Consider the following 11,229-nt stretch of genomic DNA (forward strand, 5'->3'; position numbering starts at 1 on the left):
CACTCCATTTATTCACTTTATTTATCTAATGCCATCTAGAGGCAGCTGATCTGCTTTGGCATCAATTGTTTTGGAAAATATTTTCCACTTCTCTGGGATTACGGCTTATTTTTTTTAACTGAGGTTCATCGATGCCTTAACCCAAATCTGGGCAAGTGGAAAGAACCAGAGAAGCCAATCACAGTCCTTGGCAGAGCTGTAAGGACAGAAGCCTCGCTGCACGACCAGGAGAATTTCTGTACAGATCTATGGGTGAAACCTGGATGCTTTCTGTAGCAAGGCTGGGTCTCCCACCTGGTGATCTCAGTGCCTCCTGTGGTTGTGCCTGTGTTCTTCTGGAGGCAGTGAGCAAGCAGAAGCATCCTAGGAAGAGAATTAGGGAGGCACCGAATGGTTTAGAGGTAACCATGCTGGCTCCTGTCTCCACTGAAGGCATGTCAGACACTGTGAGTAAATATTCAGTGACGATTTATTGTCTGGTCTTTATTATTATTACAAAAACAAAGCAGATATCAAAAAACAGCAAAGATTTCACAAGGTCCCCAACAGTTTTACACAACTGAACTGTAGTAAAATAGTGAAATTAAAACACATGTATTTAAGTCCTGGCCCTAAACCTTCTACGGTGATCCGTGGTCTGGGATGCCCTGGGCTTTCCTAATTCTTTAAAATTCTCCTCTTTATTTGGGACCCTGACTGGCCCACTAGCTAGCATGATGAGGCACAATGCAACAGGAATGTGAGCTGTCTGGTCTCCTTAAAGACCCTTCACAACCAGAAAACAAAATAGGGGAGGCTCTGCAAGGATGGTGTCAATACCAGGATATGTTTCTCAGACTACCCCAAGCAGCCATTTAGTTGTGCTTGACAAAACCAAATCACTTCCCAGTTGCTGAAAGGTGATTTGCCATGTAAAAGCTGCTTTTTCCTCTTCTCCTCAGGAACTTCACTCCCCAAAATAAGAAGAGTTCGCTGGGCTGGGCTCCAGTGTAAATGGACCATTAACCTTTTAAATTTCACTTTCCAAACTGCATGATGGACAACTCCATCCCACTGTGGACCCAGCATCACACTGATGGCAAGGAACCTGAGCAGGTTCAGGAAAATACTCAGCTCTCTGGAATGATAATTGGGGCTGGAAAAGAGCTTTTTTTCTCTCCTATTCACAGATGTAGGGTCAGAGGATGACCAAAGGCAATATGGTCCAGTTACCTGTGTTAATAATAGCTGCCCCACTTCTCAAATATCAAGATTTTAGCTCAAAACACTGCTCGACTAGCAAAAAATTAAGACATTGCCCTGTGTCCCTCAGCACTTGCTCAGAGAGTCAGGTCCAAATCTGCCACAATTACACACAAATGCAAATCACCCTAAACACCAAATTGTTTACATCACTGAATGTCACTGAAAGGCTGGCAAGTACCAAATATTCCTGTTAAAAGTAAAATTCCACCTTCATAATTTTCCAGAATTTCACTGCAGAAGAGATCACGACGCGCATCATCGGTGGGGTATGACAGAAGCAGCAGGGCGAAGGCAAAGCTGGGGGACAGGGCTGCCCAGGGGCGGCCGTGCCGGGAGGGGATCAGGGCTTGCACCAGCGGCTCCCTGCTGGAGTCACACCGTCACCCCTGCTGGAGTTACACCGTCTTCCTGGCAGTCAGAACACGCACAATGGACCCAACTCCTCCGGCAGCCAGCGCCTGGGAAGGGAAACATGGCAATGAACAGCCTGGAGCTCCCTTCCAGGTCCTGAACAGGCTGACAAGAATGATGCAGAGGGACTTTGGACATGGCCTGGAGTGACAGAACAAGGGGGAAGGGTTTCAACCTGACAGGGAGTAGGTTAGGGTAGGTTAGTAGGTGACTAGGGTTAGGTATCAGGAAGAAATCCTTCCCTGTGAGGGTGGGGAGGCCCTGGTACAGGTGTGCCAGGGAAGCTGTGGCTGCCCCATCTCTGGAAATGTCCAAGGCCGGGTTGGACGGGGCTTGGAGCAAGCTGGGATGGTGGAAGGTGTCCCTGACCATGGCAGGGGTGGAATGAGATAAGCTTTAAGGTCCCTTCCAACCAAAACCATTCTGGGAGTCTATGAAATTACTTGGATCACATTTATACTGCCTGCCTTCCACGAAACACCAGCAGCCAGAGTGCCAGGGTACAATAATCACACTTGATTTCAAGAAAGCTATTTAACTTTAATTAAGCTTTCATTTCCCTGCATAACCAAGCTGCAAATTTTGCTTCCCTGCAGGAAGGAAATTCTCCTTCAGCCCATTCGAATCACTGGATGAAACCATTTTGTTTGCCTCAGTCTAAGAGAAACCCAAATTTTAACTTTTGGGTGTTAACTCAAGGAAGCAGCAGTGGGCAGGAGGTGTATCTGAGCTGTGAGCTCCAGGGCCACACCCTCGTCACCGCCTGAATCTGGCACTGAGTCTCACAGCCTGGAAGGGGGGTCTTGCCAGGCTCAGGGCCTGGGCACTCTGGCAGGAGCTGTCCCCATGCACGCACCTTCTCGTGCCACTGCAGCAGCACAGCGCTGCTGTTGTCGGAGGGGCTCTCAAAGCCCTTGTAGATGTACTTCATGAGCAGGTCCACCCCGTTCTTGTCCAGAGACTGCACCGCCTTCTCAATGTCGTTGGCTTTGAAGGAGATGAGCACCTTCAGCACGATGCTCTCAGCACGGTCCTGTCAACAGGCAGGCACAGACACAACCACCCTGGTGTGAGGCACAGCCAAACACTGCTGCTCTCTCAAACAAACCGAATTAGAGCATTTTTCTCTTTAACACCTCTGAAGAGGACAGTGTGTGAAGAGCTTGTCACAGTAAGATGTAACAGACACATCCTCCCAAGGATAAACAAGGTAAAAGAGTTTAACACATTTGCCCCGCTTTAGTTTTTCTGCCTCTGTTAGTGTTTGCAATTCTCCACACCTTAATTATGGCTAAATAGTAAATGCTTATATGGAAGCTCAAGATCTATCAAGTTCCAAAATAATTATAACAATCAAGTGTTTGTCTGGCCCCCCTTCCCACTAGAGCCTTTTCTATACCTCTGTACTGCTTAACGTGACACGACCATTGTGATCCAGGGAAATGCCATTGGCAGCCTGGAAGAGGTGACTGCTGGAAGCCACGTGCTTTCCAAGCAGTCCCAGGTACACTGGATGCAGACTGGCCATTGATATTAAGAATTCATAACTATTGATCTGGATGTCATTTCAGGCCTGGGAATGTGTGAGGCGTGCTTACAGCAGCAATTAGCCATGTAATCAGCAAGGAGCAGCTCCTCCTGTTCATCCATCACTAACTGAGGCAGCATGAGAGAAGAATGTCTCAGGGCTGCTGGACTTTTGAATAATTCCATCGCACAAACACCTCAGGCACCTTCCCCCTACGGAAACTATGGATGTCAGTTTTCCTGCCCTATTTAATATCCCATAATCACTTGGCTTAGCAAGACTTCCCACATTACTGTAAGTAAAATTATATAAGCTCCAAAGATAACCAAAAATTAAGGCAGCTATTAATGTTCAGTCATTCTACCCGCTTCAGTTCCACCACCAAGTGTATTCTTAAATCCTTCAATAGAGGGCTAATGGAAACAAGTCATTAATGTGAGGACAAAGCTATACAGCTCTATTTGTAACAGCTGGTTCTCAGAGCTCTGTAAAACCCTTCAGGAAAGGGCTGGGGCTGCAGGAACAGCTCTGCCAGGAGCCATGGAGCAGGGAACCATGCCCCTGGGCCTCTCCTTGGGCAGGGAGAAGTGACTGCAGGCACTCACCAGCTGGGCAGTGCCATATCTTATCAGCCTGTTCCTCCCACCACTGCAGTCATGAGCTATTCAGGATCCATCCTGGGGATATTCAGAAACGCATGTACCCAGCAGACTCCCACACTATCACAGGGGGAGGGCTTGCTTTTCCTGAGGTTTTAACAGCTTCATTTTGATTGGATGTGACAAAAAACAATTCTTCCTTTTTTTGTAGGCTCACTGCTGGTGGTTTTCTTAGTCAGAGGTGGCAACTGCAACCCTGGTTCCCTGAGCACACAACGATTACATCGGTGAGCTGCCATGTCTGGTCTGAGTCAGACACAGGCACCTGGTGACCCCTGGGCACAGGAAACACAACCAGCACTGGCAGGAGAACCACACCTGATCCAGCACCAAGGTAAAGGTACGTGGACAGCACTGTACCTGAGCTACAGTATTTTGAACAAGATTAAAACACCTGTCGTCATGGATTTCACCCTAATGGTTAGGGTTTCACCCTAAATTCTGCTCCTCTGGCCTCCTCAAGGTACAACTAGTGACACAGAAGTAACAGAGACAGGAAAGGATTTTTAGAGAGTAACCCATGAGCAAGCAGTCGCTATTTTACCTTCACTGCCTGGTTCTTTGTGTTGATGGGAGGGTTCTTCAGAGCTGCCTGCAGTGCAGCCATCATGTTCCCTGTGCCACATGGTTAAGGACCAGACACCAAGTACATGGACATCAAGTACCAGGACAGCTATATTTGTAGCTGACTTGTGCATGACTGAAAACACTCTGATGCAGGGATTCCCTCACCAGCTAAGAAGACATTACAGCCTAAGACAGCAATTTTCAGGCCATTTAAGGCAGGAGCAGCATCAACAAGCAGCTGTATAGTTCCGGGACTGTTGAATACTTCCTAGGCCTTTCCCTGAATAAGCGTCCAAGTAAAAGAAACCATTCTCCATCACTTCTGCAATCTGTAGCCCTCGAGAACAGGTCTCAGCTTGTCACATCCAGCCCCAGAAGCCACTGGGACAGCAGCAGCAGTGACCAAGGGCCAGCTGGGCGAGGCAGCCCTGGTAGCGGGCACGGGGAACTCTTTGGGCACAGGAACCCCCAGTCTGCATCCCCCCGGGACACCTCCCTGAGCGCAGCCCTGGGGCACTGCGGCTGCTGCGGGCAGGGGAGGAAGCTGGGCCGCCTTCCTGCTGCCAGCCCCTTCCCCCTTCAGCCTCTTCCCCCTTCAGCCTCTTCCCCTTCCCTCTGCCAGCCCCTTCCCCCTTCACCCTCTTCCTGCTGCCAGCCCCTTCAGCCTTCACCCTCTTCCTGCTGCCAGCCCCTTCCCCTTCACCCTCTTCCCCTTCCCTCTGCCAGCCCCTTCAGCCTCTTCCCCTTCCCTCTGCCAGCCCCTTCTCCCTTCAGCCTCTTCCTGCTGCCAGCCTCTTCCCCCTTCGGCGTCTTCCCTTGTCCTGCCAGCCCCTTGTCCTGCCAGCCCCTTCCCCTCCAGCCCTTTCCCCCTCCAGCGCTGCCCGCCCGCCGCGGTGCCCGCTCGCGGATGTTCCCCTATAAGGCCGCCCCGGCGGCGGCCGCGCCCGCTCCGCCCCCGCCGCTCCCTTCAGGATATTGTCGCAGGCACGAGTCCACCTCGCCCTCATCAGGCCCCGCTTGCCCGTCGCCCCCGTCCTCCTCATCCACGAACTTGTTCTCGTCGTACTCGTCCACGTCCACCCGGCGGAACCGCGCCGAGGACACGGTGTGCTTCGCCATGGCCGCGCCCGCGCCGCGCAGCCGCCGCCGGCCCGGCCCGGCCCCGCCCCGGGCGGCGCCGGCGCAGCGGGAGCGCTGTCAGCGGATCGCGGCCCGGCCGGCGCGGCGAGCGACCTTGGGCCCGCCTCACCCCACCCCGCACGGCCAGGGACACCTCCCACCTGCCCCGCTTGCTCCCCCAGCCCCGCTTGCTCCCCCAGCCCCGCTTGCTCCCCCAGCCCCGCTTGCTCCAGCCTCCGTCCGGCCTGGCCTTAGTCTCAGCAGCGATGGGGCAGCCACAGCTTCTCTGGGCACTCTGTGCCAGGGCCTCACTCATGGGGAACAACTTCTTCCCAATAGCCAGTCTAAACTTACTCTCTTTCAATTTGAAGTTTCACAGATTCACAGAATATTCTGAAAAGACCCACAAGCATCGTTGAATCCAGTTCTTAATACCGGAATTGAAGTCACAACCTTGATGTTACTGTCACCATGCTCTGACTGACTCTGAAGCCATTCCTGCTTGTTCTGTCATTCCAGGCCCTTGTAAACAGTGCATCCTCATCATTCCCAACAGCTCCTTCATGTACTGCAAGGCCACAATGAGGTCACCCCAAAGCTGTCTAGGCTGCACAATCCCAAGTGTCCCATCCTTTCCTCCCAGCAGAGCTGCTCCATCCCTCTGACCATCCTGGTGCCTCCCCTGGACTCTCTCCAGCAGCTCCAGCTCCTTCCTGTGCTGGGGCAGCTCTGCAGGTGGGGTCTCAGCTGAGCACAGGGCACAGGGGCAGAATCCCCCTCCCCTGCTGCCCACGCTGGGGGCTCAGCCCAGGGCAGGGGGGTTCAGGGCTGGGGCAGGTCCAGCTCTCACCCCCAGCACCCCCAAGTCCTTCTCCCAGGGCTGCTCCATCTGCTCCCTCCCCACCTGGATCGATCCTGGGGGCTTGCCCTGACCCAGGCGCAGCACCAGCACCTGGCCTTGTTAAATTCCATGAGATTCCCATGAGCCTCTTCCCGAGCTTGTCTGGGTCCCTCTGTCCACCCCCAGGACAGCGCCAGGCTGGGCAGGACCCGCGTGGCTCCCAGTGAGGCTGGAGTTACCCTGCTCGGACTGCTCAGGGAGATCCTACTCCAGCAGCACCTAGTGACCTTAAGAGGTAAAAAATAGCCACAGCCTGACTGTTATTTTTTTAGGTTACACTTGGCCTGTGTAAATAATAATTATCCTATTGTTAATTAGGAAATGACACAGCTTTGTGAGGTTCCTCTTAAGAGAAAGCAGCAGCCCTGGAAAAACACACACACACATATATATACACACACATATATTACACTCACCACTACCCCCTTGTTATGAAGAAAACAGCTGGTGGGAAAATTTATTCCTGTATCAACCCTACCTGCAGGACCACCCACCTCCTTGACAGAGGAGGAATTTAGGATATGTCACATGTTCCACCAAAGTTGCCTCAGCTTGGGAAGCTGCAGCCCAGCTGTACCTGTAGCTTGGGGACTGCTGGCATTTTTCTGCTGGAAATTGGCTTAAGGGCAACAAAGTAATTGCAGGAGGTAAATAGACTGTCAGAGAGTCCCAGAATGGTTTGGGTTGGAAGGGACCTTAAAGGTCATGTAGTTCCAACTGCCTGCCATGGGCTGGGAGTACTGAGGTTCAGGCTTTACTGCTCTGGCTTAAGAGGTCGAGGATTAAAACCAAAGTATGTTCATAATCCATTATTTGAGTCCCACAGTTATTCCATGGGTTAAATTTGGCAAGAGGGGACTTTATTGGTGTTTTTTGCCATCTGTGATCTCAGTTTCACACCAAAAAGTGGATGGATCTGTGCCATCCTCAGAGCAGGTGTGTGCCAGAGGGAAACACTTCGGAATGAGGACTTCCACTGAATTATTCCTTTGGCATTTTTGAATGCCTTACTATATTTCTGAGTCTGGGGTATAGCTGTTCCCTCTGAGAGGGCAGAAATGCACCTGGGAAAAGCCTTCCTTGTCTTGGAGACATCAGAGGAAGCAAACTGCCTTCCATGGCTGGGAAAGGCTGTTGGGAGCTGGGTGAGAGAGGAAAAAGCCTTTAAATTCTGCTGTCCAGCTGAGTTCTCCTGCTTTCCTTGGGGAAAGGCTGTCCTAAAAGATGTTTTAATTCCTGTTAGGTTAATTTGATGTCAGTTTTGTGTACCTGCTGGCAGAGCTGGGTGACGAGGGGCTGCCCCCGTGATGCCGCACACAAAGTATGTTATACATAAAAAATAGTGGACAGTCTCTTCAAAAAGCTGCTGAAACTTGTAGCAGCATATGGAGACTTGGCTGATGACACAGAGAACAAAACTCTGGGAGCATGGGGGCATTATTCACAAAACAGCCTTTTTGCTAAAAAAATGAGTAAAATTTTCCCTTATACCCTATAGAGGAGAAACTGCACAACAGAAACAGCCACACTTTTCAGGATTGTTACAGGTGACTCCATGATTCAATGTGGCAAAACCCCATGCAAACACCATCAAAAAAAGAACTTTAAAAAGCGTCATTACCATGTCAGCTCGGCAACTATTTATCTGATTTCCTTCAGCGGCTTTTTGAGTTTCCACTTTAGGGCTGTTACAATCTTTCTTTGCAAATTCCGTGCTGCAGAAGAAGGTTCCTCCCTGGTCTGGGCAGTTCCGTGCAGAAGGATCTTTCCCAGTGCAGGGGTTTGGCTCTGGATGAGATGGTGGCAGCAGGCAGGTTCTTTTAGATGTTTCCAGGTGCCAGTTTCTGGGAGATGGGAACACAAACAGAATTTACCTTTGTGGGGCCAGGCATCTGTGGGAGTTGAGCGTCTGTTCTGTGCCTGTCAATATTTTTTTTTTTTCATTTCTCAAGTGATACTATAGCCCTTTTTTATTAGTGAAGTTTTGCTACAATATTGTTACAGCTGAAATCTGGGTGTTCTAAGGAATGTCCAACTGAGTTTCTTTCCAAATGATTTGTGTGTTTATCTAATGTGCCAGCTGGACAGAAAACTCCTGTTGTACTTCTGCACCAAGGTTTTCCCTTTCTTAGGATGTTTGTGTCCCCCTCCCTGAGGCTGTAATTCCAGGAAGCAGTGGGCCATTCTGTGAGTAAGCTCAATCATGCTTTGTACCAGGGTGCCAGAGGAGGGCAAACACAAATTTTGTGTGGGTGAACAGCTTTTGGCTCAAGCAGGAAATTATTTGCCTTCACTGCTGCTCTCATTGCCCCTCATTATTCTTGGATCTTCATAATTCTGTTGCTGCTCCACTGTAAAACATTGCCATCTGCATACTTTATCACAGCTCACTTTTGCATTCCACCCTGTTTTGCCCTCTGTCAGTATTTAATTTTTTCCTTAAATTCATAATTTTGTTAATTTGCTTTGCTTTCCACTCCTGACTCTATACTCACTTGTGTCTATGGTCCTCATATATTTTCGCATATGTATGTGCTGTAGTTCCTTCCTGATCCAGACCATTGTGCTGTTCTCATTCAGATTTCTCCTAAAGATTGGCTTCCTGACATCAGGAATGTTCCATTTGTCATTTCTGGTGTTTCTGTACATTTTGGATGGTCAGCTGTGCTCTGTTCTGTGCAGTGCAATGTCACCTTGGCAGAGCTGTGCCTCGGGAAATAGAAAATGTCTCTGCTCCCTGGCATAAAGGAGGGCAGGTCCGGAAAAACGAGTGTTTTTCTTTGGAGAGGGGTGGCAGGAGAGGGTGTCACCCCCCGCCAGTTCTCCTGTAGGCTGCCAGTGCTAAAGACAATTGAAAAAGCTGCAAGCCTGGGATAACGATTCCTCCCGTCCCTGCTGGTGTTCCTGCAGAGTTGGGATGGCCACATGATGGCAATGTCGCACCTCAGGGATGTGTGCCGTTTTTCGGATGGAGCCGGTTGCTTCTCCAGCTCCGTTTAAGTGTTTCTAGAGCTTTTCAACCAGAGGCACTGGACATTTCACATCTCCCCCTGAAACTTGCCTCTTTTTCTTTGGTTGGTGCTTTGTCCTGATCAAAACCCGTCAATTTTTTAATCTCCTCAATCAACAGTATCACATCCTTACAGGATGGAAGTCAAATCCCAAACTACCTCTTTGGATGGGTTAATTGGAAGAGTGTTCCCACAACCAAAGTGCATTTCTGGATGTGCAGCATCAGCCTTTGGCTCCTTTGCCAATGCTGTTCCTCTCCATGAGCCACCATTCTGATACAGGAGTTGGTGTCTGATGGATCCCTAGGAGCCCAAAATTAGTGTTAACATATTTATCTCTCTCTCTCTATTCAATTAAAATTATAATTCTATCTCTGCCCCTCCCAACTATATTTGGAGGGGACTGGGATATAATTACAGCTTTAAGAAATTATTTAACTTTTTGCTAAAATGCCTGTCTGGGGCAGAGGGCAGGAATTACTGATTAGTGCCCCACGACATGGTACAAATGTTCACAGGAGGAACTGGAGAGGAATGCTTTATCCAGAGAAAACCACAGGGAGAACAGTCCCTAATGACTCTGTCTGGAAGTGAGCCAGGGTCCAAGACATATGTTCTGCACCTAGGGAAAAACACCCTAATGAGCAGGGCTGGGATTTTCTTTTTCTTATCCAAATGTTAGGTAAATTCTGGTATCTCTCCAGGCTAAAAAGCATGCAGAAATTCTGATCCATCCCAATGTGGCCAGTTTGGATCTGATTTTACTGATTTAAAGGTGTGATTTTGGGATTTCTGAAGATGTCTTTTGGAAGCAAAATTGTATGCATTGATTAGACAGAGGCTGATGTGTGATTACATGGAATCAGGATGTTTTATTCCCCAAACTAAACCATGATCTGCTTCCATAGGCTGGTATAAATGTTGCTGTGAGTATGGGGGGAAAGGGAGGCACGCTCTGGAGCTTCTCCTGAAACGCTGCACCCAGGACAGGGATGGTTCTTCTCTTTTGTGCCTCTGAAATGTGAGTGTTGAAATTCTGCTGCATTTCTTAGTACAGCCTGGTGCAAAATAATCTCTGATGGAAGCATTTTACACGTTTTCATTCAGTAGGGAGTTTATCTGAGTTCAAAGTCCAGAGCAGTCACATGGTCCCGTAATGAGCCGGAGACTTGACGTTCCTGCACAGCCCTAAGGTTTAAAAAATAAGAAACAAAGGATATGAGGGAAGAAGCAAGATCTGTCCACAGCTGCTCATAACCATATCCAGACAATTTGAGCCACACTGCCTGCTCTCCAGCTCATTGAACACAGGAGGATATGGGATATCTCGTGCCACAGGAGCGCTGCTCCTGGCTCTGGAGCGGGGCCCTGGTGCTCTGCACTCTGCCAAGGGGCCATAAAGATTAGCCAGGTTTTAGGTCCTGAGCTGGGAATGTTTTCTGCTTGAGCTCCTGTGAAAGTCAGACCTTCACAAAACCATTCCAGGAAATTTGCCTCATGTGGCTTGTTTAGCCTCAAAGTGATTGGAATTGTCACCTCACTTCCAGAGATTTTTCCACGGCTTCATTATCTTGATTGTTTCCCCTTCTATATGCCTAAAAAGAAGTGTTTTTCCCTTTTCTGTCTATTAAGAGTAGAATTGAAACCCACAGAGCAGCAAGCAGTCTGTAAGGGGAATGACAAATAAGGACACTTACATGCCACAGACAGGGTAACCAGGTTAAATTTTAGGACAGCAAAAATCATAAGGAAAAATTACAGAACTAACCCAGGATTTTGATTATTAAA

General features: G+C 49.3%; 1 protein-coding gene across 1 annotated transcript; it reads right to left on the reverse strand.

Annotated features, from left to right (window-relative positions):
- Positions 1–451: 451 nt before the first annotated feature.
- ARPC5 (actin related protein 2/3 complex subunit 5) lies at positions 452–5,565 on the reverse strand. Its single transcript, XM_053951010.1, has 4 exons — positions 5,386–5,565; positions 4,388–4,459; positions 2,513–2,689; positions 452–1,703 (listed from the first exon to the last, which is right to left on the reverse strand). Exons 1-4 carry the CDS (start codon positions 5,527–5,529, stop codon positions 1,641–1,643), a joined length of 456 nt encoding a protein of 151 aa, XP_053806985.1. The 5' UTR covers positions 5,530–5,565; the 3' UTR covers positions 452–1,640.
- Positions 5,566–11,229: the final 5,664 nt, after the last annotated feature.

Source organism: Vidua chalybeata, chromosome 9 (genome assembly GCF_026979565.1).
Source record: "Vidua chalybeata isolate OUT-0048 chromosome 9, bVidCha1 merged haplotype, whole genome shotgun sequence".
Lineage (NCBI taxonomy): Eukaryota > Metazoa > Chordata > Aves > Passeriformes > Viduidae > Vidua > Vidua chalybeata.

Bases quoted from the DNA above. Each gene is read 5' to 3' on its own strand.
- ARPC5 (XM_053951010.1), bottom strand. From the start codon at position 5,529: ATGGCGAAGCACACCGTGTCCTCGGCGCGGTTCCGCCGGGTGGACGTG. The intron at 4,460-5,385 runs TATCCTGAAGGG...CCATGTGGCACA, and splicing joins TGGACTCGTGCCTGCGACAA to GGGAACATGATGGCTGCACT. The intron at 1,704-2,512 runs GTGCGTGCATGG...TTCCCTTCCCAG, and splicing joins TGCTGCAGTGGCACGAGAAG to GCGCTGGCTGCCGGAGGAGT.